Raw genomic sequence first — 22,636 nt, 5'->3', positions numbered from 1 at the left:
CGGGTAGATTTTGCGCTGTGTGCAGGCGCCAAGTCCTGTTGGAACTTGAAATCTCCATCTCCAGAGAGCAGGTCAGCAGCAGGAAGCATGAAGTGCTCTAAAACTTGCTGGTAGACGGCTGCGTTGACCCTGGATCTCAGGAAACAGAGTGGACCGACACCAGCAGATGACATGGCACCCCAAACCATCACCCAACCATGCAAATTTTGCATTTCCTTTGGAAATCGAGGTCCCAGAGTCTGGAGGAAGACAGGAGAGGCACAGGATCCACGTTGCCTGAAGTCTAGTGTAAAGTTTCCACCATCAGTGATGGTTTGGGGTGCCATGTCATCTGCTGGTGTCGGTCCACTCTGTTTCCTGAGATCCAGGGTCAACGCAGCCGTCTACCAGCAAGTTTTAGAGCACTTCATGCTTCCTGCTGCTGACCTGCTCTATGGAGATGGAGATTTCAAGTTCCAACAGGACTTGGCGCCTGCACACAGCGCAAAATCTACCCGTGCCTGGTTTACGGACCATGGTATTTCTGTTCTAAATTGGCCCGCCAACTCCCCTGACCTTAGCCCCATAGAAAATCTGTGGGGTATTGTGAAAAGGAAGATGCAGAATGCCAGACCCAAAAACGCAGAAGAGTTGAAGGCCACTATCAGAGCAACCTGGGCTCTCATAACACCTGAGCAGTGCCAGAAACTCATCGACTCCATGCCACGCCGCATTAACGCAGTAATTGAGGCAAAAGGAGCTCCAACCAAGTATTGAGTATTGTACATGCTCATATTTTTCATTTTCATACTTTTCAGTTGGCCAACATTTCTAAAAATCCCTTTTTTGTATTAGCCTTAAGTAATATTCTAATTTTGTGACACACGGAATTTTGGATTTTCATTTGTTGCCACTTCAAATCATCAAAATTAAATGAAATAAACATTTGAATGCATCAGTCTGTGTGCAATGAATAAATATAATGTACAAGTTACACCTTTTGAATGCAATTACTGAAATAAATCAAGTTTTTCAAAATATTCTAATTTACTGGCTTTTACCTGTATTTCTGCTTTTGAACATTTGTTTATGTGTTTTTCCCTACAGGGAGTGGAGTTTAAATTGGAAATTAAGAATCTGGTGCTCTCAGATTCAAAAGGCCACGACCTGGAAAAATACATTGTCTGCAGAGTCATCTCCAAGCCCAGCAAACAGGTTTCTCACCTCTGATATTTCAGTGTACTGTAAATGCTCAAAGTGTACTTTATTCACCCAAACCACAAAGAGGCCGAGGCGTTCATTGGAAGCAGGCCATAATTGCACAGATGATTATTATTTCTTGTTATTCCAGAATTAAAAAAAACACAACTAATTGTACATTACAACTTAATTTTGTTTTACTTTTGGAGTACACGGGAAATTGCACAGATGATTATTATTACTTGTTATTGCAGAATTAAAAATAACACAGCTAATTGTACATTACAACTTAATATTGTTTTACTTTTGGAGTACATGGGAAATTGGAACGGAAAACTAGCTTTCTTTGATCACGTGGTCATTGATTGACAACAACACAGCAGCAACTGAACCGATGTTGTAAGGAGAAAACTGTTTAGTCAGCATTACCAACACAGATGAGTTGATTGTAAACAGTACAGAAAGTGTAACACACATGGGTTTCACACCAACAGCAGGGTATCGTAAACAACATTTTAAAAGGCATGCAGAGCTAGATAATGCTGACCACTCAAGCAGCTGCGTCCATCAAATGTTGATACTAATGTATTTGGACATGGCACTAAATAGTGGTTATTTAAATTTGTAAATGATATCCATGACGACGATAGTGGACTGCAATCCATTTAATGGAGGCGTTAATTTGAGCGTTACACAGATATTCACTTTGTGCTAGAATGTGTGCCGTTTTGTTTAAAAGTTCCTTTTCCACAGGTGTGGATTTGGTCCAAGGCCAAGTTTGTGAACCGCAAATTCCTGATGGAAGAAATCTACCAGCAGCATCTGGCTGAGCTGAAGGGAGAACATGTAATTTTAGAGAAAATGCTCCCTAGTTTGAGAACAAAAGTAGCAATTTTCAAGTATTAATTTGAAAAAAATCTTTCACATTTGTGGTTGGTGTTGTCAGGGAGAAGAGGGCCTTTCCACAGCGGCCTGGCCCAGAGATAAGGATCCTTTTTGGGATCCGGTAGAACCGTTGCTCCTGGGAACCGCTCACCTTTGGCTCCAGTCTTTGGCCTTTCACATTCCTCTGGACGAGCAACTGGAGGTACAACACATGCATGCATATACCATGGACGACCATTTTGAAAGAGTTCATACTAACAGTTGTATTTGTAAGGTGCTGGGGTCAGAGGGCAGCGAGGAGGCCATTATTCAAGCAAAGCTTCTTCCTTGCAGCTCGACTGGCATGTATGCCGCACAAGAAGGTGTTACTTCTCTAACACGAGACAGGCTTGGCCTATCAGGTGTGTCCTACTATGCAGGCCTCTGGGAGAAGACGACATCCTCATTGACCCGTCTGAGCTTCTGGGTCGGCGACTTGACGTGCAGCTAGTTCTGGAACAGTGTTTTGGACTTTGCTGGATCAGAGAGGATCGCAGTCGAGGCGTCCAGATTGGGTCAGGTTTTGTTTAGAATTTGTTTGACTTTTTGACGTGATTTTTTTTTTTTTTTTTTAAGTTTGAGAAGTATGATGTTATTTTTTGTTTTATTCTCTCAGTTTCAGGCTGTTTGACAGCTCAGTGCCTTTCTACACACCTGCTGTCTGGCACAGTGTCATCCCTGCGCTGCATCACAAAGTCCACTTTGCGTCACGCCAGGTGTCCCAGCGTCTACTTGATTACCTTCAGAGCAGTGCTTTGCTTCTGGAGCTTTGGGGGCTTCAAGGTGAGGATGAGGGACTATCCAACATTTTAAATGTATCCACAAAAGCAACATGTTGATTCAACTAGCACACTCTTAGGAGTGCTTCAGAGTTACATTTCACTGCAAATTAAACGTTTTATATGTGACACTTTTTACTCAGAGGGTTGCACTATCTTGGTATCGCCACTTGAGGGGTCTAAAGGGACCACAGAGGGTATCTTCTTTATTGAAGGCGATGGCACAACTAATAATAATGTGAGTTACAGATTTCATTTGTCTCAATGTTTATAAATCTTTTTGCTGATTTTTTGTTATTGGAGCTATTTTTTCATCTTCATTGGAATTATTGGTATGATGTCATAATTCCTCATACCGGCTCAATATTTGTGCACCCCTAAATATATACTGTATATATATTCTATGATAGATATTTATTTTTAAATCAATGTATTTTCATAAATCATAATTGACTTGATACTTTGGATTAATTCCTGCCTTATTTTTCCAATGAATGTTTTATATTTGTGTTGCAGCCTACTGATTCTGCATTACTGAACAGTTCAATGGCAGAATTTCAGAAAGAAATGGAAGAATTGAAAAGAGTGAACAAGTTACTGATGAAAGAAAATCAAAGTTTAAGAGGACAGCTGAACATGGGCAAGAATGGTATGGCTGACACACTCAATACTATGCCTTAAGGTCTTGTCTCTCTTACTCTCACACACACACACACACAGTTTATGACATGTCTTGTCTTGACATGTCTATGTCTTGTGGTCTTCCTGTAGGTACCACCAGTGCACGAAGTCGCTCAGTTCGGCCCAGTTGTGATGCAGAGTTTGCTCGCTCACTGAAGCTTTTCTACCACAGCATGACTTCTGTTCGGGCTCAGCTGCAGAGTCTGCGCAGACAAAGGCCAGGCGTACGTATGCACATCCGTACACACTCACTCAGCATCGCTGCTATTTGTTGTCTTTGCCGCCATGATATGAATGTGACATTTTACGAAATATGGACTTTACTTTTCTACACTGCAAAAAGTCTGTGTTAAAAAACAAGAAAAAAAACAAACAAAAATTAGAGATATTTTATTTGAACTAAGTAAAATTATCTGCCAATAGAACAAGAATATTTGGCTTGTCAAGACTTTACAAAACAAGTAAAATTAGCTAAACTCAATGAACCCAAAAATACCTTAAAATAAGTATATTCTCACTAATAACAACTGTACTACTATATGAGTACGTATTTTCTATTGTTTCATTGAAAATAAAACAGCAAAGTCCATTTGACTGTCGTCTGTTTTAATATGAGACACAATTGTGTCAAAGTCATGATTTTTTTTTTACATGCTTGAAATGAGAAATTATTACTTTAAAAAAGTAGTTTTATACTTGTGAGTGTTGACACAGCTTTGCAACAGTTGATATTCTAGTTTCAAGCATGTTTTACTCAATATAGGTCATAAAATCTCAGCAACAAGCTGTAATATCTTACTGAGATAATTTAGGACCAAAACCCTTAAAACAAGTAAAACACTAACATAAAATCTGCTTAGTGAGAACAATTATCTTATCAGACAGAAAAAAAGCAAATATCACCCTTATTTGAGATATTTAATCTTACTTAGATTTCAGTTTTTGCAGTGTACTATTAACATCCGGGCTCTGGTATCGAGTTGATCCTGTCTGTGTTCTGAGTGATATCTAGTTGTAGTATGTTTTTGTTATAAAACTTTGTAGGAAAACATCCAGTACATTATAACAACAGTAATACACGTTGCCTGATTCTCAGGAGTCATGTGACCTGTTGAGTCTACGACTCTTTGTGGATGAGCAGAGTGGTCTGCTGAAGGACTTCTCAGAGCACCTGGAGGCAACTGTGTCAGCCCTCAAACGTGACGTTGCTGCCATCGTCCGACGCAAGAGAGAACAATGGGGATCTTGGACTTGAGGCTTTTAACATTCATTGAGGTGTGAAAGAATGATGGGTTCCCACTTCTCTGTGAGCGTTTTGAGCATCTAATAATAGAAAAGCGCGATATAAAATCTAATCCATTATTATTGAAGCGCCGATAGTTTGATTTTGTATAGCTTAGATTGTAAATTTTGATGTTTGCTGATTTTTATCCACTTAAGTCAGCAAAGTTCCTGTTTAGTTGATTTAAATAAAAAAAATTGTGATGTCCACATGAAACCTACAAACAGTACATTATTAAAGTCCATACAAAATTTATTAGACTGTATGTAAAAGTTAATGCAATTTCAAACTGCAAATAAATTAAAACACAAAAACTTCTTCTTTTTTTTTTACAATTCTGATGGCCCATTACCTCACATACTGTAAATGTGATGTGAAATGAATTAATGTTGACTGTCCATGCTGTGCTTACAAACTTCTTGCAGCGTCCAACACAAAAGGCAGGATAGGCAGAAAGCAAGATTAGTTTAGAGAGGATAAACAATTGAAATGTGAGCTAGCAGTTACAAAAAGATAAAGAGGCTTGATAGGAGCAGAGGCGGCTGATCTTACAGGCGAGGTAGGTTCACATAAAACTTGTCATATTTACAAGAGAAAATGTAACGTTTAAACCACAGGATCAAGTACATAAGTATACCTGTAAAAGTTAAAGGTAATAAAGTAGTATGCCCTTTTTTAATTGTACACACAGTATGGAGATGACAAAACTATAACATAATACTGTGGAATGAATATGACTTATCAGTGCAAAAACAATCAGTGCTAAGTAGTGTTGGGCCATCATTGTTTAGCTATTTACAGGTGTTTAAATCCTCTCAGCCATACGAACACAAACAGCTCACAGTATAAAAATATTTCCACTCAAAGACAAAGAGGTCCATTGTTTCACATTAGGTCCATGTACAAATAACACCGGATTTCCACTGGATGTGTAACACTGCGACTGTGCGACTCCATCGGACAGCAAGAGTGACGTCACTGACAAGTTCTGTCAGTGAAATGATGTGAAAAAATGTTTATGTGGGATACATTCACCAACAAACGGGCAGATGGTCTAACTGGAGAAGAGGGTGAACTTGCCTGGATGTATCCTTTTTTCATGTTTTTTGTGCTTCAATGTAAATTATTAAACACAGCTTTTTATTGGGGCGTGGCGTAGTGGGTAGAGCAGCTGTGCCAGAAACCTGAGGGTTGCAGGTTCGCTCCCCGCCTCTTGACATCCAAATAGCTGCCATTGTGTCCTTGGGCAGGACATTTCACCCTTGCCCCCAGTGCCGCTCACACTGGCGAATGAATGATAGGTGGTGGTTGGAGGGACCGTAGGCGCAATCTGGCAGCCACGCTTCAGTCAGTCTACCCCAGGGCAGCTGTGGCTATGAAAGTAGCTTACCACCACCAGGTGTGAATGAATGATGGGTTCTCACTTCTCTGTGAAGCGCTTTGAGTGTCTAGAAAAGCGCTATATAAATCTAATCTATTATTATTATTATCATTATGAAATTCAACCGTCTTTATTTTGTTATCCTGTCCCCAAATTGTGCAGCTTTTGTCCGGCGTCTGGCAAAAAAGAAACTCTGCATATTTGTGTGTAGGGCTGCGGACTGCCAGAGCCATGACACACGGGTGGTGGAAACTCACACATTGACGGGAATGGAAACGTATCCACACCACAGCGGTTACACATCCAGTGGAAATCCGGGGTTACAATCAGCCTCCAGTCAAATGAATGAAGTTGTTAACACGTGAGTGAAAGCCATTTAGATTGTTGACAGCAGGAATGTTAATGGTTTGACTGCTTCTGGAGTCCAATGTCCACCAAACATCTCCTTGACACTAACTTGCAGTTCTCAGGCACTGGTGCCTTCATACTCCACAACCCGGCAGTCACTCGCCGTGGATCCATGCGTGATGAGCGTAGGCGGGGCCTCGCTTACGTTCCTCTGGCTGCCGTTAAGGTGCTTGAGGCTGCCGTGAATAGAGGGCTGGTGGTTGAGATGTGACATGCTGCCGTGGAAACTGCGCTCCTCAGCGCCTCTGTAGACCACAGTGTCGCTCCTGAGACGCAGGGAGAAAAGAAGAGACTGACTAGTAAATATGGGCTCAATAGGGATCCACTTCATGTTTGATTACCTGTCATCGCGAGGGCGGCGCAGGCTGCCATGGTAGCTGGCTTTGCTGTGGCTGCTGCTTGCTTTGCTCCTGGTAGAGGTGGGCTGGCAGTGGAGACCTCTGAGGGGCTCGTCGAGGTCGTCAAGGACAGCAAGGTGAGTGGAGGAGGCATGAGTGGAGGTACCCTACAGGGAGAAGATATCAAGTTCAAACTTTGTGTTATTCTAGAACAGTGGTTCTTAACCTCGTTGGAGGTACCGAACCCCACCAGTTTCATATGTGCATTCACCGAACCCTTCTTTAGTGTTTTCAAATTCAAGACAAAGTTATATGTTTTTGGTAACACTTTAGTATGGGGAACATATTTTAAGTAACAAAGACTTAATTTAGAGTTATTTGGACACTAGGGGAACATATTCTAAGCAATAAAGACTTCATTCAGAGTTAGTTGGTTAGGGTCAGGGTTAGAGGGTTAGGGTTATAATTAGGCCATGCCGAATAAGGCATTAATAAGTACTTAATAATGACTAGTTAAGAGCCAATATGTTACTAATTTGCATGTTAATAAGCAACTAATTAATGGTGAATATGTTCCCCATACTAAAGTGTTACCATGTTTTTTTACTGGTGCACAAAATGAACCGTGCATGAACATCACCTTGTTCAAAGAACAAAACCAACACAGTGCATAAACTCACAATAAATTACACACCTGCAAACCAGTCAGCTGTTGCCGTATCCGTAATACGCCGATAGGGAGAAGTTTTTATTTACACGTTGAGTTGGGTGTGTTTTGACCTCCGCCGAACCCCTGAGGCAGACTCACCGAACCTCTAGGGTTCCATCGAACCCAGGTTAAGAACCACTGTTCTAGAAATACTGGAGGGACCAAATAGTGGGTTTTGATTTGTTTAGATGGGGTTTCTTCTAATAATTTGAAGTGACATTGTTTTGCTGCTCTTATATCCTGCACTACAACGAGCTAATGCAACGAAATTCCGTTCTTATCTTTACTGTAAAGTTCAAATTTGATTGACAATAAAAGGAAGTCTAAGTCTTGTTGAAATACTTTTGACTAGCTGCCACCTTAACGTGGTAGAGGAGTTTGCGTGTCCCAATGATCCTAGGAGCTATGTTGTCCGGGGGCTTGATGCCCCCTGGTAGGGTCTCCCAAGGCAAACTGGTCCTAGGTGAGGGATCAGACAAAGAGCAGCTCGAAGACCTCGATGAAGAACACAAACAAAGGACCCAGATTTCCCTTGCCCGGACGCGGGTCACCGGGGCCCCCCTCTGGAGCCAGGCCTGGAGGTGGGGCACGATGGCGAGCGCCTGGTGGCTGGGCCTGTCCCCATGGGGCCCGGCCGGGCACAGCCCGAAGAGGCAACGTGGGTCCCCCCTCCAATGGGCTCACTACCCATAGCAGGGGCCATAGAGGTCGGGTGCGATGTGAGTTGGGCGGAAGCCGAGGGCAGGGCACTTGGCGGTCCGATCCTCGGCTACAGAAGCTAGCTCTTGGGACGTGGAACGTCACCTCGCTGGGGGGAAGGAGCCTGAGCTAGTGCGCGAGGTGGAGAAGTTCCGGCTAGATATAGTCGGACTCACTTCGACGCACAGCAAGGGCTCTGGAACCAGTTCTCTCGAGAGGGGCTGGACTCTCTTCCACTCTGGCGTTGCCGGCAGTGAGAGGCGACGGGCTGGGGTGGCAATTCTTGTTTCCCCCCGGCTCAGAGCCTGTACGTTGGAGTTCAACCCGGTGGCCGAGAGGGTAGCTTCCCTCCGCCTTCGGGTGGGGGCACAGGTCCTGACTGTGGTTTGCGCTTACGCGCCAAACCGCAGCTCAGAGTACCCACCCTTTTTGGATTCACTCGAGGGAGTACTTGAGAGTGCTCCCCCGGGTGATTCCCTCGTTCTACTGGGGGACTTCAATGCTCATGTTGGCAGCGACAGTGAAACCTGGAGAGGCGTGATTGGGAAGAATGGCTGCCCGGATCTGAACCCGAGCGGTGTTTTGTTATTGGACTTTTGTGCCCGTCACAGATTGTCCATATCGAACACCATGTTCAAACATAAGGGTGTCCATATGTGCACTTGGCACCAGGACACCCTAGGCCGCGGTTCCATGATCGACTTTGTAGTTGTGTCATCGGATTTGCGGCCTCATGTTTTGGACACTCGGGTGAAGAGAGGGGCGGAGCTTTCTACCGATCACCACCTGGTGGTGAGTTGGCTGCGATGGTGGGGGAGGATGCCGGACAGACCTGGCAGGCCCAAACGCATTGTGAGGTTTTGCTGGGAACGTCTAGCAGAGTCTCCTGTCAGAGAGAGTTTCAATTCCCACATCCGGAAGAACTTTGAACATGTCACGAGGGAGGTGCTGGACATTGAGTCCGAATGGACCATGTTCCGCGCCTCTATTGTCGAGGCGGCTGATTGGAGCTGTGGCCGCAAGGTAGTTGGTGCTTGTCGTGGCGGTAATCCTAGAACCCGTTGGTGGACACCGGCGGTGAGGGATGCCGTCAAGCTGAAGAAGGAGTCCTATCGGGTTCTTTTGGCTCATAGGACTCCTGAGGCAGCGGACAGGTACCGACAGGCCAAGCGGTGTGCGGCTTCAGCGGTCGCAGAGGCAAAAACTCGGACATGGGAGGAGTTCGGTGAGGCCATAGAAAACTACTTCCGGACGGCTTCGAAGCAATTCTGGACCACCATCCGCCGCCTCAGGAAGGGGAAGCAGTGCACTATCAACACCGTGTATGGCGAGGATGGTGTTCTGCTGACCTCGAATGCGGATGTTGTGGATCGGTGGAGGGAATACTTCGAAGACCTCCTCAATCCCACCAACACGTCTTCCTATGAGGAAGCAGTGCCTGGGGAGTCTGTGGTGGGCTCTCCTATTTCTGGGGCTGAGGTTGCTGAGGTAGTTAAAAAGCTCCTCGGTGGCAAGGCCCCGGGGGTAGATGAGATCCGCCCGGAGTTCCTTAAGGCTCTGGATGCTGTGGGGCTGTCTTGGTTGACAAGACTCTGCAGCATCGCGTGGACATCGGGGGCGGTACCACTGGATTGGCAGACCGGGGTGGTGGTTCCTCTCTTTAAGAAGGGGAACCGGAGGGTGTGTTCTAACTATCGTGGGATCACACTCCTCAGCCTTCCCGGTAAGGTCTATTCAGGTGTACTGGAGAGGAGGCTACGCCGGATAGTCGAACCTCGGATTCAGGAGGAACAGTGTGGTTTTCGTCCTGGTCGTGGAACTGTGGACCAGCTCTATACTCTCGGCAGGGTCCTTGAGGGTGCATGGGAGTTTGCCCAACCAGTCTACATGTGTTTTGTGGACTTGGAGAAGGCATTCGACCGTGTCCCTCGGGAAGTCCTGTGGGGAGTGCTCAGAGAGTATGGGGTATCGGACTGTCTGGTTGTGGCAGTCCGCTCCCTGTATGATCAGTGCCAGAGCTTGGTCCGCATTGCCGGTAGTCGGACACGTTTCCAGTGAGGGTTGGACTCCGCCAAGGCTGTCCTTTGTCACCGCTTCTGTTCATAACTTTTATGGACAGAATTTCTAGGCGCAGTCAAGGCGTTGAGGGGATCTGGTTTGGTGGCTGCAGGATTAGGTCTCTGCTTTTTGCAGATGATGTGGTCCTGATGGCTTCATCTGGCCAGGATCTTCAGCTCTCACTGGATCGGTTCGCAGCTGAGTGTGAAGCGACTGGGATGAGAATCAGCACCTTCAAGTCCGAGTCCATGGTTCTCACCCGGAAAAGGGTGGAGTGCCATCTCCGGGTTGGGGAGGAGATCTTGCCCCAAGTGGAGGAGTTCAAGTACCTCGGAGTCTTGTTCACGAGTGAGGGAAGAGTGAATCGTGAGATCGACAGGCGGATCGGTGCGGCGTCTTCAGTAATGCGGACGCTATATCGGTCCGTTGTGGTGAAGAAGGAGCTGAGCCGGAAGGCAAAGCTCTCAATTTACCGGTCGATCTACGTTCCCATCCTCACCTATGGTCATGAGCTTTGGGTTATGACCGAAAGGACAAGATCACGGGTACAAGCGGCCGAAATGAGTTTCCTCCGCCGGGTGGCGGGGCTCTCCCTTAGAGATAGGGTGAGAAGCTCTGCCATCTGGGAGGGGCTCAAAGTAAAGCCGCTGCTCCTCCACATCGAGAGGAGCCAGATGAGGTGGTTCGGGCATCTGGTCAGGATGCCACTTGAACGCCTCCCTAGGGAGGTGTTTAGGGCACGTCCGACCGGTAAGAGGCCGCGGGGAAGACCCAGGACACGTTGGGAAGACTATGTCCCCCGGCTGGCCTGGGAACGCCTCGGGGTCCCACAGGAAGAGCTGGACGAAGTGGCTGGGGAGAGGGAAGTCTGGGCTTCCCTGCTTAGGCTGCTGCCCCCGCGACCCGACCCCGGATAAGCGGAAGAAGATGGATGGATGGATGGATACATAAACAAAGTCTCATCTGCAACTGCAGGAATGCCCTGTGGGATACATTGTGTTCCTCAGTTTTCTACAGTAAATAGTGCTTACATCATAAACCTACAGTAACCTTACTGCGAGTGAAATAGGTTCAAGTAACCACATACTGTACATGTAGTAAATACTGTGTGTGTGTGATGGATGACAGTATTGTGGCTGTGAGATAGTACGTGTGATCCAGGCCAGTTACATTTGTGTAAACTCCCACCTCCAAAGACATGCACCTGGGGATAGGTTGATTGGCAACACTAAATTGGCCCTAGTGTGTGAATGTTGTCTGTCTATCTGTGTTGGCCCTGTGATGAGGTGGCGACTTGTCCAGGGTGTACACCGCCTTCCGCCCGATTGTTGCTGAGATAGGCTCCTGCGACCCCGAAGGGAATAAGCGGTAGAAAATGGATGGATGGAAATGGATGTTCTGTTCTTCAATAAGTGCGGGGAAAAAGAAACATTTTCAAAACATGCACACCTGCTATCTGCATTATTAAAACCTTCACGTTTGACTCAATATGTCTTACTTGAAATTTCTCACATGTCTCAATGTGCTCTACAAAACACTAAAACAACACAAGTAACTTTAGTGTTAAGTCAAATCTTCATAAAAGCACATGTAACATTTGAGAAAGTTTGGTTGAAAAACATGGCTGCCATCAAGCAACACACAACTTTGCAAGGGACTTAGCAACCGATTGTCCACAACCAGCACGTCCACTTCAATTATTCATCAAGTCACAAATAATGCTTCCACTCCAGTATTGTCACTGCGAGGTGACCGTTGGAGGATGTACCTGAGTGGACGTTCCTCTGGACTTCCTGATGATGGGGGTGTTAGGTTCACGCAGCAGAGACTGTGCCAAGTCTGGCTGCTCCTGCAGCACCTGGCGGGACTCGTTCACTCCACTGCTGCATGCAGACGTTAGAGGAGGAAACAATGACTACTTATTGGAGCAGCAAAGAACAACAAGGGGAAAAGTCTTCTTACTTTTTGCGTCTGCGTCCATGCATGAAGCTGGCCCACTCAAAGCAGGTCTTCTTGCTGGCCACCCAGAAAGCAGAAGGGATCCCCACCACCAGCATCATCAGGTATTTCACCAGGAACAAGGCCGTGGCTGGTCGGCTGCTCTGCTCCACCTGGAGGTGACACACATTTCAAATACTTTGTACAAGAACTAGAAAAATGTTTTACTTTATGAGGATTTCAAGCCAAGCTGCACCAGTGACACATATTTGTAATATTTTATTGCAAACTGCAGGACACACACAGACACCAGGGGGCAGTAGTTCAGTGGCTGCAAACACAAATAGTGTGATCATTTTTAACAGTTTAAGCTAAGGGGGCTTTTTATTTTATTTGTATTTTTTACAACCGAGGTGCTAAATATCAACTAACATTAACCAACACCTATCCTAGAATCAAATAGGTTTTAGTTCATCCAAGACATTCAGGTTTTACAATTGTCCCTGGCCACTTCAAAGTTTGTTGGCTTCACTCTGACTGATGTTTTTTAACTACCGTATTTTCCGCACTATAAGGCGCACCTAAAAACCTCCAATTTCCTCAAAAGCTGACAGTGCACCTTATATATGGACCAATATTGAGCCACAACAGGTCTCGCAACTACGGTAACTATGCCGACTTAATTTTCCCCTTTCTACGGCTGCTTACCGTAGAAGAACGTCTTCTTCTACGGGGGAAAATTAAGTCGGCGGCTGCTTACCGTAGTTGCGAGACCTAAACTTTATGTAAAGACCCAAAAATGGCTTCTATTAAGAGACACGCTTACGACGCAGAGTTTAAACTCAAGGCGATCAGTCACGCAGTAGAACACGGGAATAGAGCAGCAGCGAGATAATTTAACATTAAGGAATCAATGGTGCGGAAGTGGAGGAAGCAACATGATGACCTGCGCCAAGTAAAGAAGACTAAACAGAGTTTCGGAGGGAACAAAGCGAAATGGCTACAGTTGGAGGACAAACTGGAACAGTGGGTTGTTGAACAGAGAGCAGCAAGTAGAAGTGTCCGTACAATCACTATTTGTTTTGTTGACATTACCTTTAGCGCAGCTCCATCTAATGGATGCATAACGTAACCCCAGCCTCTACTGTAGCGTCTATTCTATGCGCCTTATAATGCGGTGCGCTTATATATGAACAAAGTTTTAAAATAGGCCATTCATTGAAGGTGCGCCTTATAATCCGGTGTGCCTTATAGTGCGGAAAATACGGTATATTTTTGGCCTTTACTTGGCATAAAAATGCCTAAACAAAGTAAAAATAGCAATACTAACTCTTGACTACAAGGACATAAAAGGCAAGTCATGAAGACGTATTGCAGCTGAAGCCAACAACTACAAAAATAACAATAACAGATTCTACAATATTAAGTAATACATTACATACAATGACTGTCACCAACAAGTTATTGCGTCTTACATTTTCCCTTCTTTCAAACAGGAAGTGAATTGAATAAATAATGAAAAAGTGAGGGTGAGAATGAACTATCAGTAAAAAACATGGACCAGAGCTAAGATTAAATATCAGCTTTGCTTTTTCCTACTCCTTTTTAGATAGGCTGTAATGTGCAAATGGAACAACATGATGTTCTATGATGTAACTTGTAAAACATGTCTGAAACTAATAAATCATAACCATAACCATATTACAGTAGTATTGGCCACTAGATGAGACCAAACAAATCAGAGTGCACTGTTTGGTATTGTGGCCACTGATTGGCTGAGCCTGAAGCAGCATTCAGTTTCACCTTTACGATTGATTGTGAGGGTGACCATATTTCACCTTTAGACCGCTCTTCTAATGTTAATAGCAGTATTTGGACGGTTGTTTTATGATTAAATTATGAGTTCCTACTTTGCGGCATTGTAACCAATTAACTGCAATAAATGAGGGTGTACTGTCTGACATTTTTAGTGGGAAATCATCACCAATACAAACCAAATAAAGTTATTTGAACTGAAAATTAGCATTGGTAAAATCCTCTAAGCTGAAGTCCATGTTGAAATTCCTGTGCAGAAGTCGGATCTCTCATAAATACTAAATTGGGGCCCTAAGCAGAACTTTATTTGGTGGCCCCTACACCAATTACAACATTTTGTGTGAAACGACTTTCATACTATTTGACTCAAACATGCATTTAATTTGATGCATAGTTTGGTCAATAAGTACATCATGTATTATTAACAAACCTTCCTGTCATAAACCTGGCATGTCTGCTTTGTGAGACCATTTCCATGACAACGCCAGCCATAGGGGAGGGTGATAATGTCATTGGAATTTTGCTATTATATTCTTACCAGCGACTGAGCAGAAAGGAGCTAGCAATACATTTACTGTAACATTTCAATATGAAGCACCTGCCATTCATTTTTTGATATTTCACACAAACTGGGGCCCGAAAAATCCTGGCGGGGCCCGACACATGGGAGGGCGACCATGCACACACACATACTGTGTAACATTATCACACCTTCTGCATTCCTGTCCAGTTACTGTGTACATCACTGCCTATTCATGAAAAAAAATGATCCCTCACATCTCGTTAATAGTGGGCAGAGCTGAGAGGAAAGTTTGGCGTGAGTTTTTTTGGATGTTGTGTCTGCACACTGCACATTGATTAGTTTTAAGAGGCAACCACTCTTCATAACAACACAAAGAGCTTTTAGAGTTTGAGAAGCAGAGCATGACCGTGAGTGTGTGAGTGGGAGTAGAGGAGGTAAAAGATGGAGTGTGGGAACCAGAAGACAACAATAACACAAACGCTGCTGTTGTGGACTTGGTCTGATGATGCATACTGTCCACGCCTCAAATACCTGCTCACTCAGCTGTACACACCTTGTAAGGACAGGGGATGTGATAGCGGCGGCAGTTCTCCTCCATCCAGGTGGTCTCCCACACGGCGCGGTAGGTGTGCTCGTACACGTAGCAGCCAATCACGGTCAGCAAGGGGACGAGGTAGAGCACGGAGAAAACCCCCATTCTGATCATGAACTTGACTAGTTTGGTCTGGTTCTCTTTCTCCAGCGGGATCTCCATGCGCACGCGGTTCAGAGCCACAATGCCCACCAAGAGAAGAGAGACACCCACCTGGAGAGACAAATGACAACTGAGGAAATAAAGAGAGGCCACAAGTCAAGCATCCACCTGTTCATAAAGCAATCAGTCATGCTCACTTGGATCTCTTCATCCACATCCATCCTACTCATGCTCGCTTTCATCCGCCCACTCACTCATTCATCTCACCACCACGTTGAGGCATAGCGGGGTCAGGACAAACCACCGTAGAGCGTCTATGTCGTACAGTCCTATAAAACACACTCCACTGATCCCATCGCCTTCGATTTTGTTGAGGGCCAAAAGGGTGACGGTCAGGCCCCCTGGAAGCCCCCAGGCCACAGCGTGGAAGAGGAGGGCTTTCTTCTCGATGGCCTCGCTGCCCCATTTAGGCACAGCTGCCAGGAACCACGTGATGGTTAGGATGACCCACCAAATGCTGCCCGCCATGGTGAAGAAGTAGAGGATCATGAAAAACAAGGTGCATGCCTGCAGGAGGAAGAAAAACAGGATCAATCAATCAGTCCTGAAGGAGTCCAACAAGGACGAACAGTACGTTCTGTAAGTAGCAGTCCAACTAAAACTATGTCAGCAGTCCTCTTTGCCCTCAACAATTATATCAATGTAGTGGAATTTGAACACACCTGAGCTTGCACAATTTACAATTGAAACACTTTCAAGAAAAATATGCCTGTCAAGTTGCTTAAAACCATGTTTTACTATTTATAGTACATCCAGAAAGTATTCACACCGCTTCACCTTTTCCACATTTTGTTGTTAAAGCCTTTTTCCAAAATGGAAAAAAACACATTTTGTCCCAAAATGACGATGTGGAAAGTTTTTTTTTTTTATAATCTGGAAATTTATTTAAAAAATTACATGTGCATAAGTATTCACAGCCTTTGCTCAATACTTTGTTGATGCACCTTTGGCAACAATTATAGCCTCTAGTCTTTTTTAATTCGATGCCACAAGCTTGGCACACCTATCGTTTGGGCAGTTTTGCCTGTTCATCTTTGCAGCACCTCTCAAGCTCTATCAGGTTGGATGGGAAGCGTTGGTTTTTATCCAGAATGTCTCCATACATTGCTGCTTTCGTCTTTCTCTCTATCCTGACTAGTCTGTCAGTTCCTACCGTTGAAAAACATCCCCACAGCATGATGCTGCCACCACCATGCTTCACTGTAGGAATGGTATTGGCCTGGTGATGAGCGGTGCCTGGTTTCCTCCAAACATGATGCCTGACATTCGCGCCAAACAGTTCAATCGTTGTCTCATCAGACTACAGCATTTAGTTTCTCATGGTCTGAGTATTTAAGGTGCATTTTGGCAAACTTTTTACTAAGAAATGGCTTCCGTCTGGCCACTCTACCATACAGGCCTGATTGGTAGATTGCTGCAAAGATGGTTGTCCTTATAGAAGGTTCTCATTGCTCCACAGAGGAATGCAGTAGCTCTGACAAGAGTGACCATCAGGTTCTTGGTCACTTCCCTGACTAGACTCGGATGAATGCAGCAATGTTCAGAGACATCCTGGATGAAAACCAACGCTTTTCATTCAACCTGATGGAGTTTGTGAGGTGCTGCAAAGAGGAATGGGCAGAATGGGCATCGTATTCAAAAATACTCGAGGCTACAATTTCTGCCAAAGGTGCATCAACAAATTATTGAGGCTGTGATTGTTTTAGTTTTAATATTTTTTCAAAATAGCAAAAAAACAAAAACAACTTATGGGTTATTGTCTGTAGAATTTTGAGGACAAAAATTGTGTTGTGCCCTGTGCCCTGTTTCTTTGGCTTGTCCAAAGCATGGTGGGCTCTGTGTCCCATTGAGCTGTGCCTCCAGCATCTTAGAACATTCTCAAACATATGCTGTATTCAGATACTTTACTCGCCTCCCTCCTTGGGGGGGATAAACAGCCGACGATTCAACCGCAAGATTGATAGTCAAATTTGACCACTTCAAATTGAATAGTCAATGATTCTAATAAACTTGTATATATTTATTTTGGCATTATTTATTATGGTAAACATAAATATAGCCACATGTAAACAAATTGGAGGTTGATCAGCGTTCTGGAAAATATTTGCATATTTTGTGGAGGTTTGCACCGATGAATTAAAGATTAAGATCAGCCTCAAATGTCATAAATATATAAATGATGTAATGTGCTATTTAGCCATCTAAATTTAGAGTGTGGTTCTAAAGGTGCTCCAAATGAAACATGTCTTCAGAGAAGGACCTCACCTTATTGTGTGAGCCCTGTGTTACGGTTGAAGCTTTGAACTGTGCGTGGTTGACAGAGTTACACGCCACACTGTCATCCAACAGGAAGCCCAGGAAGAACACCAGTGACACCATGATGTAACACACAGCATAGAAGATGATTGGGCGCTCAGGGTATCTGAACCTATTGTAGAATACAGAATAAGATTCGACATAATAAAATAAAAGGTACTACTCCTGATTCATCATACACACCTGGTGACATCAATGAGGAAGGTCAAGAAGGTGAACAAAGTAGCGGAGAGACAAACAATGGAGATGACCCCGATGAAGTATCGTATGAAGGTGACATCCTGTTGGCTGAAGTACATGGAAGGGCAGGGAGCAGAGCAGTGTTTCCTGCCCATAAAAGAGTAACCCAAGTCTGGATCCATCTTCAGCTCTCTGGGGCACCAGAAACCATAGTCTCTCTGGACAGTCATGGACGACTCATCGGTGGCCTCAGAGTCCTTCTCCAGGTCCTCCCGACGAGGATACGGCTCGTCGCACTCTGGAAACCTGTAGGTGAATGTCAGCTAGATGCATCATGCAAGAAGACATTTCAATATGCAGAACAGCACACGGCTACGACCTGCTGCACTCCATGTCTTCTGGCCAGGTGAGTCCAAATATGTCCATCAGTTTCTGACAGTCGTCCTTGGCCTGCTGGCAGAGGGCACGACACGGCATGGAAACCTGGCCGTACACCACGCACACAGGAGCATAGAGCGCGCACAGGAACATCCTCAAGTCTGGGCTGCACACCAGGTTCACTATGGGATGGAACGGCTGGGACAGACACAAACAAAATTATGTTTTTTAGCTGACATTTTTGTGTGCTGTAGAATGTTACTGCTGGAATTGATGGTTCCCTCAATAAATCGCAGCTCCCCAGTCTCAGCAGCACTCATGCAGCCCCAGTCCAAAACACGACCACCACCATGCTTGACTGCAAGCAAAACATAATTATCTTGCTAGTCACTTGTGTTGTCAGATATCTAGAACAAGAATGGCTGTGTGTTGGTTTATTTTCAGGTGATAGTAAATGTATACTGCTATACAAGATGTACACGGACTACTCTAAAGTATATCCAAGTTTGGTTAGGTTCGCCATTGGAGGTCATGGTGCATTTTTGCTTCATTCAGGGGTTTCGCTGTGGGCCTGGGGCCTCATGCAGAGAGAATTGTGTGGCTTTGCTACTTAATATGGAAGCACAATATTACTTCAGTAAAAATTCAGATGTATGAAAGTGTTCGTACGCACAAATCCAAGCACAATTCTTTGTTTCATAGCAATCAACTTGAAATAGACCAAAGAAGTGTGGTAGCTTGGCACGCCCAGACCAAGCCTAGGCCACGGCCCCTTATAAATATGCAAATCATATTGAAAGTAGCCATGTGACTGAGAACAGCACTGCTGCCCAATTAGGACTCAGTAAGAGGTGCTTCTTTCTCCTGTTATGGAAAACAGCACACAGGTTAAAAAAAAATAAAATTGGTCAGGGATCAGGAGCAAAGAAAGCGAAGAAAAAGATGGATGGATGTACATCACCAAAACAGCTGAGCATTTGAAAAAATAATCGCTTCAACTGTCCCCTTTCTTTGTTGCAACTGTGCCTAGTACTACAGGGATGTGAGCACCCTTTGGGGAAAAAAGAAAACTATTTCTATCAGCACAAAGTGCTGCCACGCAAACCCTGAAATAAAATGTTGAAAATCAAGACTACATTTCCTGCAATTGGGTGCGTTTCTACACTATATTTTACTGTAAGATTTTTTGTCATTTACCAACCTTTTTTGTCTGTCTTTTTGACACTTACATGTCCCATGTAATATACCACACAGTTTTTAGTGAAATGTTTACTAACATTATTGTCATTGAAAACGTAATGTAAGGTTGAGGGGCTACCACGTGACTTCAAATGACTTCATGTAATTAGATGACCCTGCCACTATTACACAATGACAGCAGTTTATGTACAATGTCTGATTGTGGGCAAACGCTTCGAGATATATATTGTATATATAAAAACTGTGGGCGCCACAAGGCTTTGAGGAACCTTCCGGTGTTCTCAGATTTCCGATAAGTGGAGAAATGGCTGAGTTAGAGTGAGTAGGAAAATATTTTTGTTTTTGTTTTTTGGCACCGACATCTAACAATGGCGTCAATGAGAGATTTAGCTGACTTTCTTGGCTTTGAGGGCCACCAGAAGCCAAATGGGACACATGACCTCCATAAAAGTGACATTTTCTGAGAGAGGACATGTGTGTCAACGTTTTCACCGAAACACATGACAGTGGCATCAGGGATCAGGAGCAAAGAAAGCGAAGATGTGGCCGTGAGGACAGGTTGTTCACCAAAGAAAAGCACATTTTCAGGAGCTTCTATGCTCTAGTAAATTAGAGTGTGAGCCATCCGCTTTAATGGCGGAAGGCCGGGCCGATGGCGCTCGCCTCACTTCGATGGCCATCCAGCCAAAGCCAAACATTGAACGTCAAAAGAAAATTCTATAACATTCATGCAAAGAACTCATAAAAAGTAATGGGTAATATACTTCCGGTGTTGTGACCTCTGTTTACAATCCGTCACATCAAAAATATACCTTCTCACCAGTGTTGGGTTAGTTACTGAAAACCAGTAACTAGTTACAGTTACTAGTTACTTTATTTCAAAAGTAACTCAGTTACTAACTCAGTTACTTACACCAAAAAGTAATGCGTTACTGTGAAAAGTAACTATTTAGTTACCGTATTTTCCGCACCATAAGGCGCCCTGGGTTAAAAGCCGCGCCTTCAATGAACGGCATATTTCAAAACTTTGTCCACCTATAAGCCGCCCGGTGTTGTAAGCCGCATCTAACTGCGCTAAAGGAATGTCAAAAAAACAGTCAGATAGGTCAGTCAAACTTTAATAATATATTAAAAACCAGCGTTCTAACAACTCTGTTCACTCCCAAAATGTACGCAAATGTGCAATCACAAACATACGTATATCAACATGGACAGAGCTGCGTGAAAAAAGCCACCCGGCCTCTTCGCGTAAACTTAAACTTACCTTAACCACTCGCTCATCTTTTCTTCATCCATCCCTTCGAGTTAGCTTTTATGATGACGCCGGCTGGAAAGGTCTCTTTTGGCAAGGTCTTCCTTTTGAATATCACCATGGGTGGAAGTTTCTGGCCATTAGCATGGCAAGCTAGAACCACAGTGAAGGATGACTTCTCATTCCCTGTGGTGCGAATATTCACCGTACGTGCTCCCGTTGTATCCAGTGCGGTTCACAGGAATATCAGTTGCTGTGAAATAGTAATCCGTGTGCGGATGGAGAGATTGCGTCTTTTCATGAACCGGATCCCTGGCGCTTAGTAGGAGCCATTTTGTGGTCTTTACAGATGTAAACACACAAAGGAAATGAAACGTACAGTATATCCGCGCGCTTTTTCTTCTTCTACGCGGGCGGGTGGTTGCTTACAGTAGAAGAAGAAGCGCTTCCTGTTCTATGGGGGTGGGTGCTTACCTTGGCGGTTGCTTGCGTAGAAGAAGAAGCGCTTCCTGTTCTACCGGGAAAAAAGATGGCGGCTGTTTACCGAAGTTGTGAGATCGAAACTTTATGAAAATGAATCGTAATATTAATCCATATATAAAGCGCACCGGGTTAAAAGCCGCACCGTCAGCTTTTGAGTAAATTTGTGGTTTTTAGGTGCGGCTAATAGTGCGGAAAATACGGGCTTCTTTTTTTCCCCCCTTTTTTTTTTAAGGCTCCCATTAATGCCCTTTTAGCCTTCATTTCAGTACTGTTATTGCACTGGAGAATAATACAATCTGTTGTTCAACTTGACATGCATTTGCATCACTGAACTCAGAAAGCAATGTGGTCTACATACAACACACAAAGACAAAGATATGTTTCAAAAGGCCAATTTATTTCAGGCCAGAACAAATTGACAAAACTATTTTAAATAGCTGCAACATAATGGCACTTTAACTTTAAGTAGATAGGATATTTGATCCACGACACAACTTACATTTAACTAAAATGTTATTTTCTTTGTTCTCGACAAAAAAAAAGTATTGAGAATGTCTCTGTCCATGTTAAGAAACTCGACTTCCGGCCCCCCCCAGCCCCACCCACACAAAGCACGCCTTTTCTTTTCCACCGCAGCGCTGCAATAAAACACACACAGATCTTCTGTTTCTAGCCGATACTACATAAAAAAATAACGTAAAATAACGCAGTAACGCATCATGTAGTAACGGTAACTGAGTTACTGAATATAAAAAATAACGCGTTAGATTACTAGTTACCGCCGAAACTAACGGCGTGTTAGTCCCAACACTGCTTCTCACTGCCTAAAAATAAATCCTCGAGAACTACAACTCGTTCAGAACTAACAGTGTTCGGATTGTCCATCCATCCATCCATTTTCTACCGCTTATTCCCTTTGGAGTCGCGGGGGGCGCTGGAGCCTATCTCAGCTACAATCGGGCAGAAGGCGGTTTACACCCTGGACAAGTCGCCACCTCATCGCAGGGCCAACACAGATAGACAACATTCATTAATCATCCAAATATGTTTAGCAGCAAAGTGGACAGCCGTCAACGTTGTGGCTCAGAGAGAAAACGGAGGCGACAACAAGTAAGCGAGCTACATTGTTAGCTAACTAGCGAGCTTGTTTCGGTGCACCTAATCGTCTCCCCGCCCTGCAACTCAGTGCGGCATTTAGGCAAGAGGAACAGTGAGTACATGCAGCTGAGGCGAGCGTTCAACAAATTTTGTTTAGAACAGATTTTTATATTTCATTAAAAACAACACAGAAGTGATATTTTGACGCCAATATTAATGTTTAAAAACGCAGATATCCGTGTTTTGGCGGGAATTTCACAA

General features: G+C 44.3%; 2 protein-coding genes across 3 annotated transcripts in view; one reads left to right on the top strand and one right to left on the bottom strand.

Annotated features, from left to right (window-relative positions):
- Positions 1-4,873, top strand: part of kif28 (kinesin family member 28) — a 21,118-nt gene extending 16,245 nt beyond the window's left edge. The window contains exons 16-25 of one of the 2 annotated variants that reach the window (XM_061964351.2): positions 1,087-1,194; positions 1,933-2,025; positions 2,126-2,266; positions 2,339-2,409; positions 2,484-2,618; positions 2,720-2,886; positions 3,026-3,120; positions 3,399-3,531; positions 3,654-3,787; positions 4,660-4,873. In XM_061964351.2, coding sequence (XP_061820335.2) covers positions 1,087-1,194; positions 1,933-2,025; positions 2,126-2,266; positions 2,339-2,409; positions 2,484-2,618; positions 2,720-2,886; positions 3,026-3,120; positions 3,399-3,531; positions 3,654-3,787; positions 4,660-4,818 — 1,236 coding nt within the window. In that variant the 3' untranslated portion in view covers positions 4,819-4,873. Of the gene's footprint in view, positions 1-1,086; positions 1,195-1,932; positions 2,026-2,125; positions 2,267-2,338; positions 2,410-2,483; positions 2,619-2,719; positions 2,887-3,025; positions 3,121-3,398; positions 3,535-3,653; positions 3,788-4,659 lie in introns of those variants that run through there. The other variant, XM_061964352.2, reaches the window with a different exon arrangement.
- A 203-nt stretch (positions 4,874-5,076) lies between these two features.
- The window catches only part of fzd3b (frizzled class receptor 3b), a 56,794-nt gene continuing 39,234 nt past the window's right edge, over positions 5,077-22,636 (bottom strand). Inside the window, exons 3-11 of the mRNA XM_061964353.2 lie at positions 18,344-18,540; positions 17,968-18,270; positions 17,734-17,896; positions 15,676-15,975; positions 15,268-15,519; positions 12,401-12,549; positions 12,207-12,321; positions 6,976-7,139; positions 5,077-6,900 (exon numbers count right to left, since the gene is read on the bottom strand). Of these exons, the coding sequence (XP_061820337.2) occupies positions 6,693-6,900; positions 6,976-7,139; positions 12,207-12,321; positions 12,401-12,549; positions 15,268-15,519; positions 15,676-15,975; positions 17,734-17,896; positions 17,968-18,270; positions 18,344-18,540 (1,851 nt within the window). The 3' untranslated portion in view covers positions 5,077-6,692. The remainder of the gene's footprint in view (positions 6,901-6,975; positions 7,140-12,206; positions 12,322-12,400; positions 12,550-15,267; positions 15,520-15,675; positions 15,976-17,733; positions 17,897-17,967; positions 18,271-18,343; positions 18,541-22,636) is intronic.

This window comes from Nerophis lumbriciformis, linkage group LG06 (genome assembly GCF_033978685.3).
Source record: "Nerophis lumbriciformis linkage group LG06, RoL_Nlum_v2.1, whole genome shotgun sequence".
Classification (NCBI taxonomy): Eukaryota; Metazoa; Chordata; class Actinopteri; order Syngnathiformes; family Syngnathidae; genus Nerophis; species Nerophis lumbriciformis.
Note: the sequence above shows the minus strand (reverse complement) of the source record. Positions and strands in the feature narration are given on the sequence as shown.